The sequence below is a fragment of the Canis lupus genome, chromosome 14, assembly GCF_003254725.2.
Source record: "Canis lupus dingo isolate Sandy chromosome 14, ASM325472v2, whole genome shotgun sequence".
In the NCBI taxonomy this organism is placed as follows: Eukaryota; Metazoa; Chordata; class Mammalia; order Carnivora; family Canidae; genus Canis; species Canis lupus.
Window position 1 is genome coordinate 30657557 of NC_064256.1, and position 18428 is coordinate 30675984.

General features: G+C 34.6%; 1 protein-coding gene across 1 annotated transcript in view; it reads right to left on the reverse strand.

Annotated features, from left to right (window-relative positions):
• CRPPA (CDP-L-ribitol pyrophosphorylase A) overlaps positions 1 to 18428 on the reverse strand; it is a gene marked incomplete at its 5' end in the record, with an annotated part of 293261 nt that overhangs the window by 130843 nt on the left and 143990 nt on the right. The window contains 2 exons of the mRNA XM_035698317.2: positions 4916 to 5008; positions 5488 to 5580. Of these exons, the coding sequence (XP_035554210.2) occupies positions 4916 to 5008; positions 5488 to 5580 (186 nt within the window). The remainder of the gene's footprint in view (positions 1 to 4915; positions 5009 to 5487; positions 5581 to 18428) is intronic.

The window sequence follows — 18428 nt, forward strand, 5'->3', positions numbered from 1 at the left end:
TTAAGCAAAAATGTTTCTTTTTCATAAAGATAAAATTATTTTGATAAAAGCTTAGTTATTTTAAGATAAATTCCTAATTATTTTTTCTACTTTTCATGGTGAAATTTTGTTTCTTCTTAAGTAGATTTTTTTTTTACAGATTTTATTTATTTATTCATGAGAGACACAGAGAGAGAGGCAGAGACACAGGCAGAGGGAGAAGCAGGCTCCTCACAGGGAGTCAGACGTAGACCTCAATCCTGGGACTGGGATCAAGCCCTAAGCTAAAGGCAGATGCTCAACTGCTGAGCCACCCAGGCGTCCTGCTCTTAAGTAGAACTTAAAGTAGTAGAATTCTACCTGTCGGTTCATTTTAGACAAATGAAACGTCCTAAAGTCAGTATTTCCTAACACATTTAAGTTTCATAAAATCCAAGGAGAAGTTGATCTTTCAACAATCAACACCCTGAAATAAATCTAATGATGCTAAATACCTGTGTACCAAGAATCCAATGACACTAACTGGTCACTCCTTCAGTACTTAGCTCCCTCCAAGGGATAAACATTCCAGATGAGGTTGAAGGCACATGTACTTTTTAAATGACTACTAAATAACAATACTGAATTCCAAAATACTTTTCTATAGCTCCTTGAGAATGTAAGAGACAAAATGTGGGCTTCACCATCATGGCAGGCGGACACCAATTTTTGGCCCTTTAAAGTGTTGTTTTTGCCAGATGCCCCAGCTTAACTTCAGCCCCGTTTCTTCTAAAAATCTGTCCTTGTAGAGTGAAACATGGTAGCAATGCAAATAACCACCCTAACCAGTCTCTCAGTTGAAAAAACCCTCACAAATACCTAATTAACCATATTTTACTTCTCATCTGCCTGATTCCTACTAATCCTTCCTCTGTTCAGATGAACTGAAACTAGAAATTGATACACCCTCACATAAAAAATAGAACCATTGTACTACATTTCAGCCAAGACAAAATAGCTCTTTAAACATTTACAAAAAAATAAAAAATAAAAAAATAAAATAAAATAAACATTTACAATACATGCATTCAATAACTACTGAATCACATAACTCCAAAACAAAAATCGATATATTCTTCCATGACCTTGATGTCATTTTAGATTTATTTTCTGGTAAATAAAACCTACTTGCACAAGAAAGCAAATAAACAAAGTCTTCTTTGAACATTCTCAAAATTTAGAATTGTTTAACAAAAGCCTTATCAAAAAAACAAAACAAAACAAAACAAAACCCTCCCATAGTATGACTTAATCTTCCAGCAAAGTAATTCAGATAAAAGCCTGATAGGTACACCCATAGTCTATGAGCTGCATATTGCAACATCTTTCCAATTACATATATATATACACACTTACAACCCCATTTTATGTACATATGTATTTTTCCACTTAATAATGTGCAAATTATGTCCCAGATATTTACACTCAAAGTTTAAGTCTTTTATTTTATGTATTCTGCAATTATAATATTTTATACACAACTAATTTTGGAAATATTAAAGTTATTATATTAATAAATATTATAAATATTCATGTTTAACGTATTAAGTATTAAAATATAAAATTAATTAGATATTAATTATATTAATATTAAATATTAAATCTGTCCAATATTAAGTTATAGGAACACTTGAAATGGTCTTTTAGCCTTTTGGGGGAAAGTACTAACAAAAAGAAATAGAATGAAGCCTTTTATAATCATTTACAGGACCAATGAAAATTTCAGACAAATTCACTTGCCTCTCAAATCAAGAAGGCAGCATTCTTTATTCTACCTTTTCCATGATTCAGTCATCCTCTGTATCCTAAGGATACAGATTCCAGATGTGTTCTAATGACATTTTCCTATTAAATTAATAATAACTTTAAATACTCCTATACTGAGTCTATGTACACAATGAGAAAATAATGGGTGAACTAATATTACTCATGGAGTAGTAACAACTCTCTAAAGTAAACATTTAACAATGTTTATAGTATACAGACTTTTAGTATTACTCTCCTCAAAGTAGTTCTGAGAGACATTTACTACCTAATGAGAGGATTACCTGTCTTTTTCTTAGTTTAATAAAGAATACTAGAAATACATATATACATACATACATACATACATACATACATAATTTTTAAAAACTCTGGCTCGGGCAGCCCCGGTGGTGCAGCGGTTTGGTGCCGCCTGCAGCCCAGGGCGTGATCCCGGAGACCCTGGATCGAGTCCCACGTCAGGCTCTCTGTATGATGCCTGCTTCTCCCTCTGCCTGTGTCTCTGCCTCTCTGTCTCTATGAATAAATAAATAAAATCTTTGGAAAAAAAAAAAAACCCTCTGGTTCTTACTGGGATACATAGAAGAGTAGAACTCAACAGGAATAAACAGAAAGTTAAATTCAAATATTTATGGAAAAAATACCAAGAACAGAGGCTGAGATACAACAGAGATGAAGTAGAACTGTTTTAAATCTGTATGTGTATGTACCCAGGCATGCATGTTTGACAGTGAAAGGCAGAGGCAAAAGATAAATAGAAAACATAGATGACACAGATTCTCACCTGGTTGCCTACGACAACTACTGCCACTAAAAAAGTCAGCTCATGGGATATGTGCTTTTGTGGTAGATCCAATATAGTACCTGTGAGAAGATAATGAAGTACTCAAGCTAAATTACCTAAAAGAATGTTGAAACATGTATGATTCAAACTCAAGAATCAGATTAGAGCATTGGTAGTGACCTTTGAATCATCTTATCCAAACTGGAAAGAGAAGGAGCTAGGATGTTAAATTCAGCCTTGCATGCCTGCCAAAGAGACAGCAACTGCATTATGCGTTTATGCTTCCATTCATTCATTTTAATTCTTACAATGATATAAGAAGTAGAGTTAGAGTTATTAGCCTCATTTCTAAAATGCAGAAAGCAAGCTTTAGGAAGGCAAGTGACTTGACCAAGGAAGTTTAATAAAGTGCTTGCTCCCTTCATGATATTGATATATGAAATTTTAGAATATTACCTAGGAACATAGAATGATATTTCTAAGCTAGTTAATGTAGAGGAAGGAATAGAGAGCCATACACAGAATTTTTAGCCTACTTGTACCCTACAGAGACTTAGAGTCTTCCAGCATCAAGTATATTCCATAGTGTTCCCCAAAACACCCCAATAAAAGACACCTGCCTCTTTGTTAAAATCAGTCATTTGTAGAATTTGAGTTTCCATAATTAGCAGCATCCATGCAACTTATCTTTAGGGTATATAACCAAACACAATAGTCCAGTGAAATTAATCTCCCCCAATTGCTAATTTGTTTATACTTGCAATGCTAGATTTCCAACTTATTTGTAGTACAAATCATCTTTTCTTTCAGTATTAATATCTTAACAAGAATTAAATTATGACACTATCAGGATGGGCTTGAGCTTTAGAAACAAGGCAATTACTGTTTTGAAACTTCACTTTTGGAACCCTTTCCCACAGCAAAATGTCACAGACTGACTACAGACTCTCCTCAAGCTAGCCTGATTTTATTCCTTCCAGGTTGTGCTGAGATCCCCCTCTTCTTTGCAGTTTAATAGGCCAATTAAGCAAATGCTATATTAAACATGTACTTTTAGTCTTTCACAGGAAACGTCTCTTCAAAATTTTCATGGGCCATTCTTTGGGGAATTCTCTTTCATGTGTTTCTCATTCTACTTTTGCTGTCCATGTGACAGAGAAGATGAAACATCAAACAGTCCATTTTCTTCCACATATTTTCCCTCTTTTTTTAACTTTGGGATTTCTTTTCCAATGGCATTCTGCTAACATGCTAATAAAGCTCTTTTATATTATCCAAACAAGTAGCTCAGCAGTAAACTTTGCAATTGTAATGAAGAAAAAGAAATGAAACTGGTTGCTAGATTATTTTTTTTCCTAAACTTGTCAATTCAAACAAATACTTGCATTAACAAGGGAAAACAGTCATAGAAGTCATAGCAAGAAAGCAGGTTCAAGAATGCATAGAGAAGAGTTTCTTTTTCTAGGCTCGATGAATATTCTCAACAATGAATAAAAAGTTGAATTTCACGGAAGGAAGCCTAAGCTTGAAGAGAGTTAAATCTGCATTGGTAAAGAAGATGTGCTATACACACGCACACACACACACACACACACACACACACAAATGGAAGGATACTAAGCCATCAAAAAGAATGAGGGGCACCTGGGTAGCTCATTTGGTTAGGCATCTGACTCTTTATTTCAGCTCAGGTCACGATCTCAGGGTTTTGCGATCAAGCCCCACACTGGGCTCCACTCGGCATAGAGTCTCCTTAAGATTTCTCTCTCTCCCTCTGCTCCACCATCCTCTCCCTCGAATAAAAAATAAGGACATATTGGGGCAGCCCGGGTGGCTCAAGTGGTTTAGTGCTGCCTTCAGCCCAGGGCCTGATCCTGGAGACCGGGGATTGAGTCCCACATCGGGCTCCCTGCATGGAGCCTGCTTCTTCCTCTGCCTGTGTCTCTGCCTCTCTCTCTCATTCTGTGTGTCTCTCATGAATAAATAAATAAAATATTTAAAAAAAGGACATGTTGCCATTTGCAACAACGTGGACAGAGCAATAGAGTATAATGCTAAGCAAAGTGAGTCACTCAGAGAAAGACAAATATCATACGATTTCATTCATATGAGTAATTTAAGAAACAAAACAGATGAACACAGGGGAAGGGAAGGAAAAAATAAGATAAAAACAGAGAGGGAGGTAAACCATAAAAGACTCTTAATTATAAAGAACTGAGAGTTGATGAAGGGGAGGCAAGTAAGGGAAGGGGCATTAAGGAGGGCATTAAATTCTACTCCTGAAACCAATACTACACTTATGTTAACTAACTTTAATTAAAAAAAAAAAATCTGCATCAATTCACTTACTGAAATAACAACAACAGGATATAAAATGGAAAGATTACTCTCTTCAAGCATATTCAGTAATCTCCTGGTTTTCTCAAAATCAGGGGACATAACCTGAAAGACCAAAAAATAAAGATCAAAAAAATCTTAAATGATTTAAAAGTTAGTTCAAGGATAATTAAAAATTAAAGGGAAAAAAACAGAAAGCTTTTACATGAGCACCCAAAATATTTATCCAGCTTATTTAGTTTTTACTTTTTGAACCACTTTAAAGGATACCCACATAAGGTCATATCTATTAAAATTTGAACTATTCATTAATTCAATCGTTCCACCTTATCTGCTTCATACCAGGTAAATAAAAATGCTGTCTAAAGAAATCCCACCCTCTTCTCATTATGGAAACTAGCTTATTATAAAGTATTATTTTCTCACTTCAAAAGTTAAAAAATTTCCAGATACATATTGAATAACACAACTCATCTATCAAAAACTTAAATCCAAATAATTAAGAATCAAGAAAAAAAATTCTCTTCCACACTACATTTATACTAATTCTCAAGTATGTTCAGTCATTTAAATTCACTACTTACATTCACACATACATAACTGTAGCATTGCTCTAAGATGATTTGCTCAAGATCTCTGCCAGCAGGACACAGAGCTCCAGACGTGACTTTTACATGCTAGGAGGAAAAAAAAAATAGAAGAAAAAGGAGCTTATAAACTAGATGGAAAGACCATACCAGAACCTAAACGACTGTTACAAAAGAGCACAAACTGCTAGAGACACATAAAGCCACAGACCATATATAAAAACAAAATAATTCAGGCTAAAGTTAACGAAGCTACCAAGAAAAAGACATTTGAACCAGTACATGACTAATGGATACTATTTTGAAAAACACAGATACAGCTAAAGGAAATAGTTTTAGATAAGAAAAGGTACAGGATATATGCAGGAACAACCAAGTACCTGTTTTTTCTTATTCAAAGGATGTATTGCAGAAAATGCTGGATTATTAAAAGGATGGTTAGACAGAGGTTGTTGGATGATTCTGGAAACATTCAAAATTCTACAGTTACATAGATTTAACTAAACCTGGAAAGACTTGAAGCAGGAAAAGCAGTAAGAGATTATTATAATAGTGCAAGTAGGAGAGAAATAAAACTTGAACTAGGACAATGATAAGAAACCAAGAGGTGAAGAGATTACTAGAGGTGGTCCCAGACTAGATTTATTTTTTTTAATTTTTATTTATTTATGATAGTCACACACACACACACAGAGGCAGAGACATAGGCAGAGGGAGAAGCAGGCTCCATGCACCGGGAGCCCGACGTGGGATTCGATCCCGGGTCTCCAGGATCGCTCCCTGGGCCAAAGGCAGGTGCTAAACTGCTGCGCCACCCAGGGATCCCCCAGACTAGATTTAGAATAGCACATACATTACAAAAATTTTCCCAATGAGGGTGCCTGGGTGGTTCCAATTGTTAAGCGTCCAACTCAATTTCAGCTCAGGATCTCAGGGTCATGAGATGGAGTCTGCATGGGGGCTCTCCACTCAGCAGGGAATGTATTTCAGGTTCTTTCTCCCTCTCCCTCTCCCCCTCTGCCCCCTTCTTGTGCACATGCACACTCTCTCTCTCAAATAAATACAATCTAAAAAAGAAAAATTTTCCTAATGACATTTTTATTTCATACAGCTCAATATTCTAATTAACTTCCATCTTTTTCTTGTATTTGTATGAATAAAAATTTAATGACTCAACAAGTGTTTTATCTATGCTATTGTAATTCCCCAGAAAGTCACATTCCAGCGGTTAATACTGGCTTTACATGTAGAACTCTTTAAAATCTACAATTCTAAAATAGAAAGCTTGCCTCTTAGTCAAACATTAAATCCTGTACTTCTATGAGCATTACATAGTAAGCAGGATTCATCTTAGCTCTTTGTAATTTTTACAAAATATTAGAGAAGGAGAAGTAGAGGTTTTGAAGTCATTGCTAGGAATCAGTTGGCTCATAAACTTGAAGACTTTTTTCAGTTTAAAGTTCTTATTGAGTACAAAGTTCTGAGAGAACATTAAAAAATTAATAAAACAGTTCCATATGCATCAGCTCTATATTGATAGTAGAATAGAGAAGAAACTGGATTTCATTATACAACATTAAGTTTGTTCAAGGAATCACATCTTCTAGATATTACAGGGAGACAATTTTCCAGGGGTTTCTCATATACCCAAACATTTTCAAAGGCATTAATAGATAATTTACTCCAGATTGACTCTTCAAAGATGTTTGCATAGCACGCAGATTTGCAAAGATAGGTATGTCTCTTCCTGTAGTAAATTTGCTTATGTTCCAGAAAATAAAGGTACAGTCATCTCTCTCCCTGAGGCAGATCTGCTTGACATTCCAGAATAATAAAGACAATGTCTCTTTTGTAACAGGAAGATGGGCTGGTTTGCCCACAGTTCCTAAGGCAAGTGCTCCCCAATATCAAGATTCTTCTTTAATGCACCCCACTGCATCTAGATGCACGTATCACGTAATTCCTCAGATCCTGCCAAATTTGACACAACAGATACAAAATAAGACAATCACATCATCAGATCTTAACAAATGTGAGTGAAATTTGAGCTTTAAAGAATAACAATTTAAAATTTTCTTTTGCGTATACAGAAATAAAATCTAAGATGAGAACATGGGAGATATTTAGCTTTTTAAGCACTGAAATAGATAAAATTCTTAAGGACAGGGTATGGGATCCTTGCACACAGAAACATGTTTTTGTCACTAGCAAATGCTTAACAACTAGGTATTTTAAACATACAACAGTTCTTTTTATTAAAAGAAAAAAGTCATTTCAAGAAAAATGGTTTATGTTCTTAAAACCAACAACTTGGAAAAGAAGGTTAAAAAAAAAACCCAAAAATAGCCCTACCTAGTAACAATTACCCTTAAACATTAGATAAGCATCATTCCAACAACTCCTTATTAATATACGCAATAAGATGGTAAGACAAAAGGATACTGAAACAAAGGCAGTAATATATTCAAATGAGATGACATGCAGTTTTGTTTTTTAACTAGTTAGGAAAGAAAACTGAAAAGGTAAACCTGAAGATGCTGCTAAGCTTGAGATCATTTGTCACTCCCAGAGCACTAAGCTTCTAAACTTTAAGAGAAGGTAGCATGAAGAGGATTAAGACACCGGATTTTTAATGGCCTCACATTTCATTTGTCAGTATTTGGTGACCTCCCTCTATAGAGGAAAACAAATACTACACTTAAACTTTCACCTCAAGCCTTGTTCTTGTCAATCATACTGTTTTTACTCTGACAAGATTTATTAGATTCACATTCTATTCTAGGACCATAATACCCACAATGTAGATGTATGTACATGCCAAAATGCTGACTTTTAACACATAATTTCTCCATTTCTAGTTCTTCATTTTAATTTACTTCTTCATGTGATGAACTTTATCTGCAAGTAGTTTGTTTAGTTGATTTTTTTTTTTTTAACAAAAGCCTCAACATTTTTACATTCCTTGAAATTTTGCTTTTAGACTCAAAGTAGAGCTTGTTTGGGAATAAAAGTTTGGCTCATTCTCTTCCTCATATCTTTGTAATCACTGTTCCACCATTTCCAAGCAATGGATACTTCTACTCCATTTATCGTTCACCTATTCTTCATTCGTTATGTTACCTGGTAGACCTCAACATCGGAGTTTTAATGATACATGTAGACATTGTATTTTATTTTTCCCCTATCATCTTTACAACTGCCTGTGTGGCTGGTGGTCATATTCTTGGATTCCACTCGCATTCCCCTCCAAGTTAATAGGCAAAGCTTCATTGTATTTGGATAGTGAATGTTGTTGAAATGCAAGAGGTCAGACAGAGTATTCTTCTTTTCTGTAAGTTTTGATTTTTTTTGGCACTTTAGGTCCCTCTAAAGGGTTCTTTATGAGGAAATTTGAAACCCTAATCAAAATCAGCACACGCTGATGTGGCAATTGTTATTCCTCAATTTTTCCTACAGATATACCCATTAGATCTTACAGCATCAGTCATTTCAAGAAAATTTCCTTCTAGCTTTCAGAGTAAGCATTATCCATATGTTGGATGCCTTTATTATCATTCACATGTATCCCCTTTTAATTTTTACTTAGAACACACTGTAATTATCTCAAATTTCCCACTATAATAACCTAGTATCAGTTGTATTCTATTCCTCATCTGCAAAGCACTTCTAAAATAATGTTGCTCATAACTTTGCTTCCTCTGACAACTGTTTGCTTTTGACCTTCTTGAATTCAAAGTTTTACTGAATTCTACAGGACAAAAAAAAGAGAGAGAGAGACTATTTTTGGGGCAGGGAGAGCCTTAGTGTTTCTTTCTTATTTTAAAAACTTGATTTGCATGTGCTGTGATTATTTTTTAGTATTAATTGTAGAGTTTCCTACTTTTTTCACACGTTGCAGAGTTAAAAAAAAAAAAATGGTGGGCACTGAAAATTTTCCTTGCCTCTGCTCCTATACCAGAAAGATTTAAAGGATTTTCTCTGACTTTTCCCTGGCCTTCATTTCAGCTGGTCAACTTCTTTGCCCTCAGTTAAAATTTGATAATTATCTGGTTAATCACCACTTGCCCAATAACAAAGTCTTGTAGATCCATGGGTGGGGATTAGAAGACATGATGGGCCAGATCAAGGTTCGGGTAGATTCAGCTACTGTCAAGGGCCACCTTTGTGGCTCAAAAACAAGTCTTCCTGCTATGTCATCAAATGATGGCAGAGCAGAGAAGCTCATGGGGATCTCTTTAGTAAGAGAACTAACACCTTCATGAAAGCTCCATTCTCTTGACCTAATCATCTTCCAAAGGCCCCACCTCCTAACACCACCATACGGGGGTTAGGATTTCAGCATATAAATTGTATGGGAGAACACATTCAGTCTATAGCACTTGTGTATTACATGTTCTTTAAAAAAAAGTGGGGGGGCAGCCCCAGTGGTTCAGCGGTTTAGCACCACCTGCGGCCAGGGGTGTGATTCTGGAGACCCGGGATCGAGTCCCACATCAGGCTCCCTGCGTGGAGCCTGCTTCTCCCTCTGCCTGTGTCTCTGTCTGTCTCTCTCTGTCTCCATGAATAAATAAATAAGTAAAAAATCTTTTAAAAATAAATTAATTTTTAAAAAGTATTCACTAAATATCAAGAGTATTTCAAGATTAATTTTCCTAAAATTGAGCTTCATTTTTTCAATTAAGAACATATAAAAACATACAATTATATATACGTGTTTAGATTAAAGCTCAAATTGTGAAATTTTCATTAAATTCCTCCTTAATCCACTTATATTCTATTCAAATCCTAACCATCAATTCTACTTATCAACACAAATATTCTTTAAGGCCACTTTCTTCTATTATCACAGACACTGGACACTTTGTTGCCTGTGATGGCTTCAGCCCACACTGACTTCAATATGTACTTGTTCCCTTATTAGAGCTTTGTTTCTTAAACTTAATTATTAACAGTTATTAAATACAACATTAGCTGCTAGAATGCAATACATAGATATATGGCAGCAAGTTACCCAGCGAATGTTAACTTCTGTTATTATTAATAAAATATATTTGTTCTACTGTTATTTCATGAATTAAAACTTCAATTAAAAGATACTCATTCCTCAATGAAGGCCTACAAACTAAGACAGAAACACACTCATAGTATTCTTACAAAAAGTACTAAATACTAGTGTGATAAGAAGTTATCACCTTCAAAAAACAAAAACACTGCAATTAATTTCCTCCTGAAATTGTCACTCTTAAGAACTGTTTTCAGTTAAGTGTAATTTTTGTCATACTCCTTTTTTCCCAACCAGAAAATATTTTCCATGCTTGAGTTAAAAAACCAAAACAAAAATAAAAAACTTAGATTTACCTAAATATAGCAAAGGAGTTTTGGACACCTCTAATAAACAAAGACCACATTAGACAATGCTATTAGGTTGTTTATGCAAATACTCTATGGTATCATCTTATGCTGTCATTCTTAATGTTTCCACACTCCTACACAACAAATGGAACAATCTGCTGGCTAGAACAACAACTTGTTCTCTAAATATTTTGGTTCAAAGAACATTTAAAATTTAAAACAACCTTCCAGTGTGTTCAGTAAAATTAAAGAAGTATACCAAAAAATAAAAATTAAAAAAAAATTTGGTACTTCCCTTACATCATGACAATTAAGAATTTAGAAAAGATTTACTATTAACTAAATGTGCAACCATCTGCATACTAAAAGTACTATGTAAAGCATGGCTATTAGAAAGGGCGATGGGTTGTCAAAAAATGTTTTCCATTACAAGAAGAGTTAAGGCTTAACTAAGGCTGAAAGACTTTGGTTCAAGTCCAATGAGTCAGAGGTTCAAAAATGTGTTTCTGAAAAGTCAATCTTCTTTTTACAGAACATGTTGGCTGGATCATCTCTGAATCTGATTCCATTAACTTCTCACCTCCCTCCCATCCAAACAATGGCAATAATGTGGGCATAAACAAGCAAATCAGAGCAAGATGCACTTTGCACTCTGCAGACAATAGTTACAATTCTAAATCTCGTGGTTCCCAGGGACTGTGAGGTAGGAAATATGGGACATGTTGGTCTAAGAATACAAAGTTTCAGTCATGCAAGATGAGTAAGTTCTGGAGATCTAATGCACAGCATGGTGACCATAATTAACAATATTGCATCATATACCTGAAATTTACTAAGAGGATAGATGGAAAGTTCTGCCAACAGCCAAAAAAAAATAAAAACCAACTCAAAAAACAATAATTATGTGAAGTGATGGATATGTTAATTACTTTGACCATGGTGGTCATTTCAAAGTGTACATGTATATCCTAACATATATAGTTTTATATGTAATTTTTATTTGTCAATTACATCTCAATGAAGCTGAGGAACAAGTATCTTTCTATACTGTAAATCCACACTTTGAAAGTATCTTCGGCCAACTATGACTGGTGCCAAGTGAAGGCTGAGACTGGCCCATCGATTCATCACTCTGTGGATTTATCAGTGGAGTCGTCTCTGGTCTATGAGAGTTGTGCCTGGACCCTCAGAGGTTAACAGCCCAGATCCTCTCCTCCATTTTTAGTATCTTCACCTGAGAAGCTCCTTTAACAAGTATTCATTCTTTTCTACTTTTGAAATGCCAACAAATCTTTACTTCATGGTTATTTTTAGGCTTTTGTGAAGGTTTTCTCCTCCTAGCACTGAGCATTTACCATTTTTTAACATTCAGCTTTAAAGCTCTTTTTGTAGTTAAGAGCACGGCCTCTGGAGCCAAGCTCCCTGGCTCTGAATCTAGCTCTGCAACCAGCTTTCTGAGTGACTTTGTGAAATTACTTAAGTCCAGTGTGGCTCAGTTTACTTATCAGTAAAATAAATACTTCAGAATTGATAGGTTAATTAAATTAATATATGAGAGTTAAGGATTAACTTTTCCAGAACTTCTTCCCTATAGGTGAGCTTCCGGAGAAGCTTCAGAGGGAAAAAGCTATAGGCCATAGCTTTAAGGCAATAAATCTTAGTGTACTTTTGAGGTGCTAAATGAACCTGATTACCATTCTGCCCTGTTAGGTAAGCTATGGACCTCCAAACATAAACAGTGAGCTGGTACATCAAACCAACAAGCCCTCTACCTCACAAGCTATCACCAAAGACTCAGACCCTAGCCCGTTGGATATACCAAAGTCTTGACTTTCTCTTGGTCCTAAATGCTGGACAGGCAGTACAGTACTAGAACCATGGTTCAGCCATGTCACAATGACGTTTGAGCCCAAAACCGTATCATACCAGGGGAAGAGCTGGTACTCCCTTGCTTATGCAACTTAAAAGCCACACTGCACAAAGATTAGATTCTAATATTAGCCCTTAGGATCCATTTGCAATGCTACATAATGCAATGGGCATTGCCTCTATTCCTGAGTCCCAGGACTTTCCCCAATAATTACTGTTCTGGAAGTCTAAAGTCTAGTATGCGTGCAGTCATGTCATTCATCTGTTTGCTTGAATACATTTAAAGTACTAATAACCATCCCTGCACATAGTGCTATATTTAATGTTTGCTACGCCTGTTCCACTCCTCATTTAACTTCCACTTTTAAATGGCACTTTAACACATCACCACACCTCTATTACTGCTTCACATTTTATACCTTACATTTGAGGTTTTACCATTTTTAAGAATCGATGCTAAATACTTCAATTAACTTTTTGAAATCACTACATATATATAGTGATCACTACATATATATATACATACATATATATATATATGTGTGTGTGTGTGTGTATATATATATATATAAAATCATTATCCTCATGTTGTGTTAAGAAAACTGAGGCACAGAATTAAATAACCTGCCTGAGATTCAGATTAAGGTCTACTGGATCCTCAGGTCCATATTCTTAACCTCCACAATATAATGGGTGTCAGTTTACTCCAGGTGACTATTACCTCATCATGAAAATCACAAGACCTTTACTCAGAGAGAATGGTACTACAGATTCCAAAGTCAGCTCAAGAGAAACACCTCATCTGGATGAAGTCATTTGAGTACCAAGAAGTTTAACTGCTGCCATACAAAATCTCCTAACTTAGATCATTTTCCAGGGGCCTGGACAGGGATACCAAGTATCTAAGAGAAGTTCTTTAATGCAGATTCTTAGATTCTTATCCTGGAAAACAGTCAAGAGTTTTGAGACATTGCATTCAATACATGCTGAGGATTTGGTAATGGTAGTATAAGTGATTACTGTGGTAATATCCCCTTAATAAAAATCCATCTTTATACATTCCCCTCTCTATTAAAATTCCCTTTGAAGGCCATTATGGATCAGATGCAAAACTCTAAGAACAGAATATACAGACCTCAATCCTTACAAACCTGAGCACTACCACAACAAATTCAAGGCTCCCATTTTATCATATAAATTATATATTCAAAGTTGGATATTGTGTCTATAAAAAAGGTGAAGCTACCAAATGCATATCTGCTCAGGCTTATCTTCCCATAGAGTTTCACTACAGAATGCTATACTTTATAGAAGTAATGGACAATTTTGTAATAAATTACTGGCTTTAGCTCTCAAATATTTTCTGGCAGGCATATCCTATATTACCCATTTTGTCATTCTGTAAATGACAAAAAAAAATCTTCAAAGGGTATATGGAGTAATATGACCAATATGACCTCTTTATTTTTTTCCTGGTAATGCATAAAACATTTGGAAGTAGAGAACTAGCAAGATGACATAAAGAAATCTTCTGTCTTAATTAAAAATATAAAAAGCAAGAAGAGAGTATCCTATCCATTGATGGATTAGCATTTCATTCATTCAACCAGTAAGTATTCATTGAGGGTTCTGAGCTGGACTCTAGATTGTACACAGAGATCAGCAATGAACTACACAAAGTTTCTGTCCTTGAGGAGCTTACATCATACAGGGAAGATGAAACCAAATTTAGACTTATGTTTCTCCTATTTCAATATGCTTAAGAATCCCCAGGAATCTTGTTAAAAATAGACTTTTATTCCATTAGATGTACGTTGGAGATAGAGAATCTGCATTTCCAACAAGATTCCTGCTGAGTTTGCTAAAACTGGTTCAGGGAACCCACTTGGAAGTGGCAAGAAGTTGGAGGATTTAAACCCACTTTAAAAGCCCACTGTCATTTTCAGTAGATATATTTACTCAAGAATCTGCTTCCATCTAGCTAGCGATCAGAAGACAATTTTAACTTTATTCTACTGAATAAAATTTAACTTAAAGTTAAATTTTAACTTAAATAAAAATTTAATTTTTATTTTACTGAAGCCATGCCTTTCCGTATCATCTACAATAAATTACGCATATATTGATTAAATCTATCACTATGGCAAATATACATGAGTAAAATTAAAGAATTACTTCAACTGGTATTTTTCCAAATTCTTAACCAAATTTATAGTATCTAATTTACTTTTACAAAATTTAACTTTTTCTAAGTAATACAGACACATACAGAAGAATAATTAGAGCCCATTTTCTATATAATTATGCACCAATGAAGTATGTACAAGTTATATTCTAGTCAAAATACCATAGATTTAAATAGAACCAACACCAACAAGAAGTTTTAAATCAGTTTTATAGATAATTAAAATAGTCTACTAAAGACTATAGTTCATTACATTTAGCTATACATTCATTAGAAATTATAAATACAATATATATGGCTTTACTCCCAAACCACTGCAAAATTTGAGCATTTATGAAACGTAACACGTTGTATTAGCAGTTTGTAACTCTGGGCAACTTTGTTCCCAGAGGAAAGTCAGCAATGTCAGGACACATTTTCAATTGTCACATTTGGGACAGGAAACTACTACTGGCACCTAGTGGATAGAGGACAGGGATGCCAACAAATATTCTACGATGCACACTACCAGCCAACCCCTAAGATAAAAAATTATCTATACAGTAAGTCAAAAGCATAGCTATTGCAAAAGCCTGCATTAGATGGAGAGTTTTAGTTTTGGGTATTCAGCATTTATTTGTGAATCAATAACTGATACCAAAAGCAGTAATATTCTAGCAACTTTAAAGCTTTACTATGGTCATTCTTTCTACAAGGGAAATACTAAAATTGCTTTATATCAAGCATTTTAATATTTTTATCATAACAAAAATGTGACAAGTCTATAACCAAAATGAGTAGATAAGAGGAAGTATATATTAAAACTCAGATTTTCAGCTCAATAAACTCTATATCTTGCTTTTATACTGTCTTTAATTTTAAATTAGATAGGAAATACACCATAAGAAACCATTATCAGCTACAATCATGTATGAGCAGCTTAGTGATTTCACATGTTCTATCACAGAGGACTACCCACTAGATTAATTTTCAGGGTATATTTAATACTATACCAACACTTGTACAATCCAAATGCTACCACTGTAATTGTTCAAATCCTACATAGTAAGCAAAAAAAAAAAAAAAAGTATTTTCCTCCCTAGCAAGAAATATAATTCCATATTTATGCAGAAAATATAATTTCCATCTCATACAATTTTTCATTACAAATCGTATATTAGTAAGCTACTGATTATACATTATTTAGTGTATAAGTTCAAAATGCTTTCGTAATATTAAAGACAAATTAAATTTTAGGCAAAAGTAACTAAAATACTATCATGTAGCTTATTTCAGAAGGGTGTGAACACTTCAGGGTATTTTTTAAGCTGTTGTCCAGAAAATAAAGGTAGATTTGTAACTTGATATAGAATCCTATTTTAGATTCTAAAAAACAAACCTTCAAGTGTTGCTTATGGACCTATTTCTTCACCCCATTTCAGAGTCCCCTCTGCATAGTTCATTTCTTTATCACACACCCACTCTCTCTCCTTTCCTGACGGAAGGCCACTGGACACCAACTTCAACTTCATCACTCTTGCTGACTCCATTTCATTTCATCTCTCCAACATCTGCTCTTTGCCCTTCCCTTCCCTTCTTTTGTGAAAATAGTTGTCTTCTGGCTGGGAAATCAATTACAACTTCTTGGGTTTACTTTGTGTTTTAAGCTCCTCTCAACAGTTCACATGATTGATGGATTCTCAGCAGCTACCTCTTTATCTCCAGAAATATATTTGGCTGACATCCAGGTGGAGAGGTTTTCCAGAAGCTTGCTTGTTCATCATCCTATCACCATTAACTGCATTGATGTACACGGACTCTCACCATATATACAGTCTGGTGCAAGGATCAGTGATAAAAGAAATGGTGAAAGAGATGGGTATAAGATCATAACAATAAAAGACAGAACATGCACAATGACACCACTGCTGATGAGTAGTTTAGGTAGTCCAAGAACCAGAAAAATGGGGACAACTTCATGAAAAGAGTAGTATTAAACCGAGCGTCAAACGAAATCTAAAGCTGCCTAGTAGAGGTGGAAATATAATTAAACAGAATGATGAATGAAAAAGGGAAAACTACAGAATTTTAAGAAATGAGCAAGATATATTTGACTATGAGAGAAAACATAGCAAGTCAAAGGTTCAGTATAGACTGTGAAAGAGATCAAATAACTGGTCAAGCTGTGACGACTTTGACTCACAAGCAGCAAACAGTCACTGAAATGATAGAATATCAATCTAAGAGAAAGAGATTTGAACTTAAGCAGGCAAGTACTTCCAGGCTTTGGCAACAAGATGCCATGGATAGTTTATTGGGACCACAAGCTCAAATGGATATATTCGGTTCAGTTTCCCTGGAACAACAAAAAACCTGGAGTTATTATTTAGCTAAAGCCACCAGAACAATAGAATAAACTACTTTATAGTGTTAAAAAATAGAGTTATACTGTATGCAAATAGTTGAAAGAAAATACATCTCCAAACTCATTTTTGGAGACACAATAATTTAAAGTATAAAATATTTTAAAAACATGTACCCTATATTTGGAACCAAAAAAATCAATAAAGTGAAGTGAAATCACAGTAAATAAGCCCAAAAACTAGATCTCACTTTAATTAACATAAGACAACTAGTCAATATATATTCATCAAAATCTACTGATGAAGGATAGAAATTATAACCTACCCTCCAAACAGAACCTCTTTTCAGCTTTTATAGAGACTTTCCTCCCAAACATGTTTACCATGTATGTATGTAAAATCAATTAATTTCCTGAATAAGAGCTGACTTTTACAAATATACGTCCCAAAGTAAATGTTGAGTGTATTCTTTAGGTTTGTTTTTAACTCAGGAGAACAGTTGTCTAGAACTTGTGAACAATGACCTCATTCTTAAGTGGACAAGAATGCAGAAAAGCATTTTTCCAAATTAACCATCTGGTTCCTCGAGAAAGGGTAATATTTCATTATGTGCCTGTGACTCAAAAACACACAGATAGAAAAGACATAGATATGTATATAAAGTACACAAAGTGGTATTTAAGGAGGATCATACTTAGTCCCTCATTAATAATCACTCTGAAACTATGACAAGCAGTTGTAATTATACACTGTTAATTTTATTAAATACAGCATGAATATAATTAATACCATCCCAAGAAACTAGGTGGTCCAATAATTTTGAACTTTTTTTTTTTTTTTTACCTCTGGAAAACTGATCAGGAAATCTGGCTAACATCCCAAATAAACTCAAAGAAATTAACTGGATGGTCTTCAACGAGTTTCTGTAGTCTTGTATATACACCAAAACCACATACTCTAAATGAATTAATTGTGTTGGTATTGTTCAGAGGCCCCATAGCAGTGTTTACAATGTTAATTCACTGTACTTCACTGTGTTCAACTTCAAAAAATGAAAAAATCCTTTATCTTTAAAGCAAAATATGTGTCAAAATCAGCATAAAATAACCCCATTTTGAATGAGTCTTACCATGTTCCAATGACTTAATTTGTTCTGTTTCTTTCATTTCTGCTCTCCTTATTTCATTTGC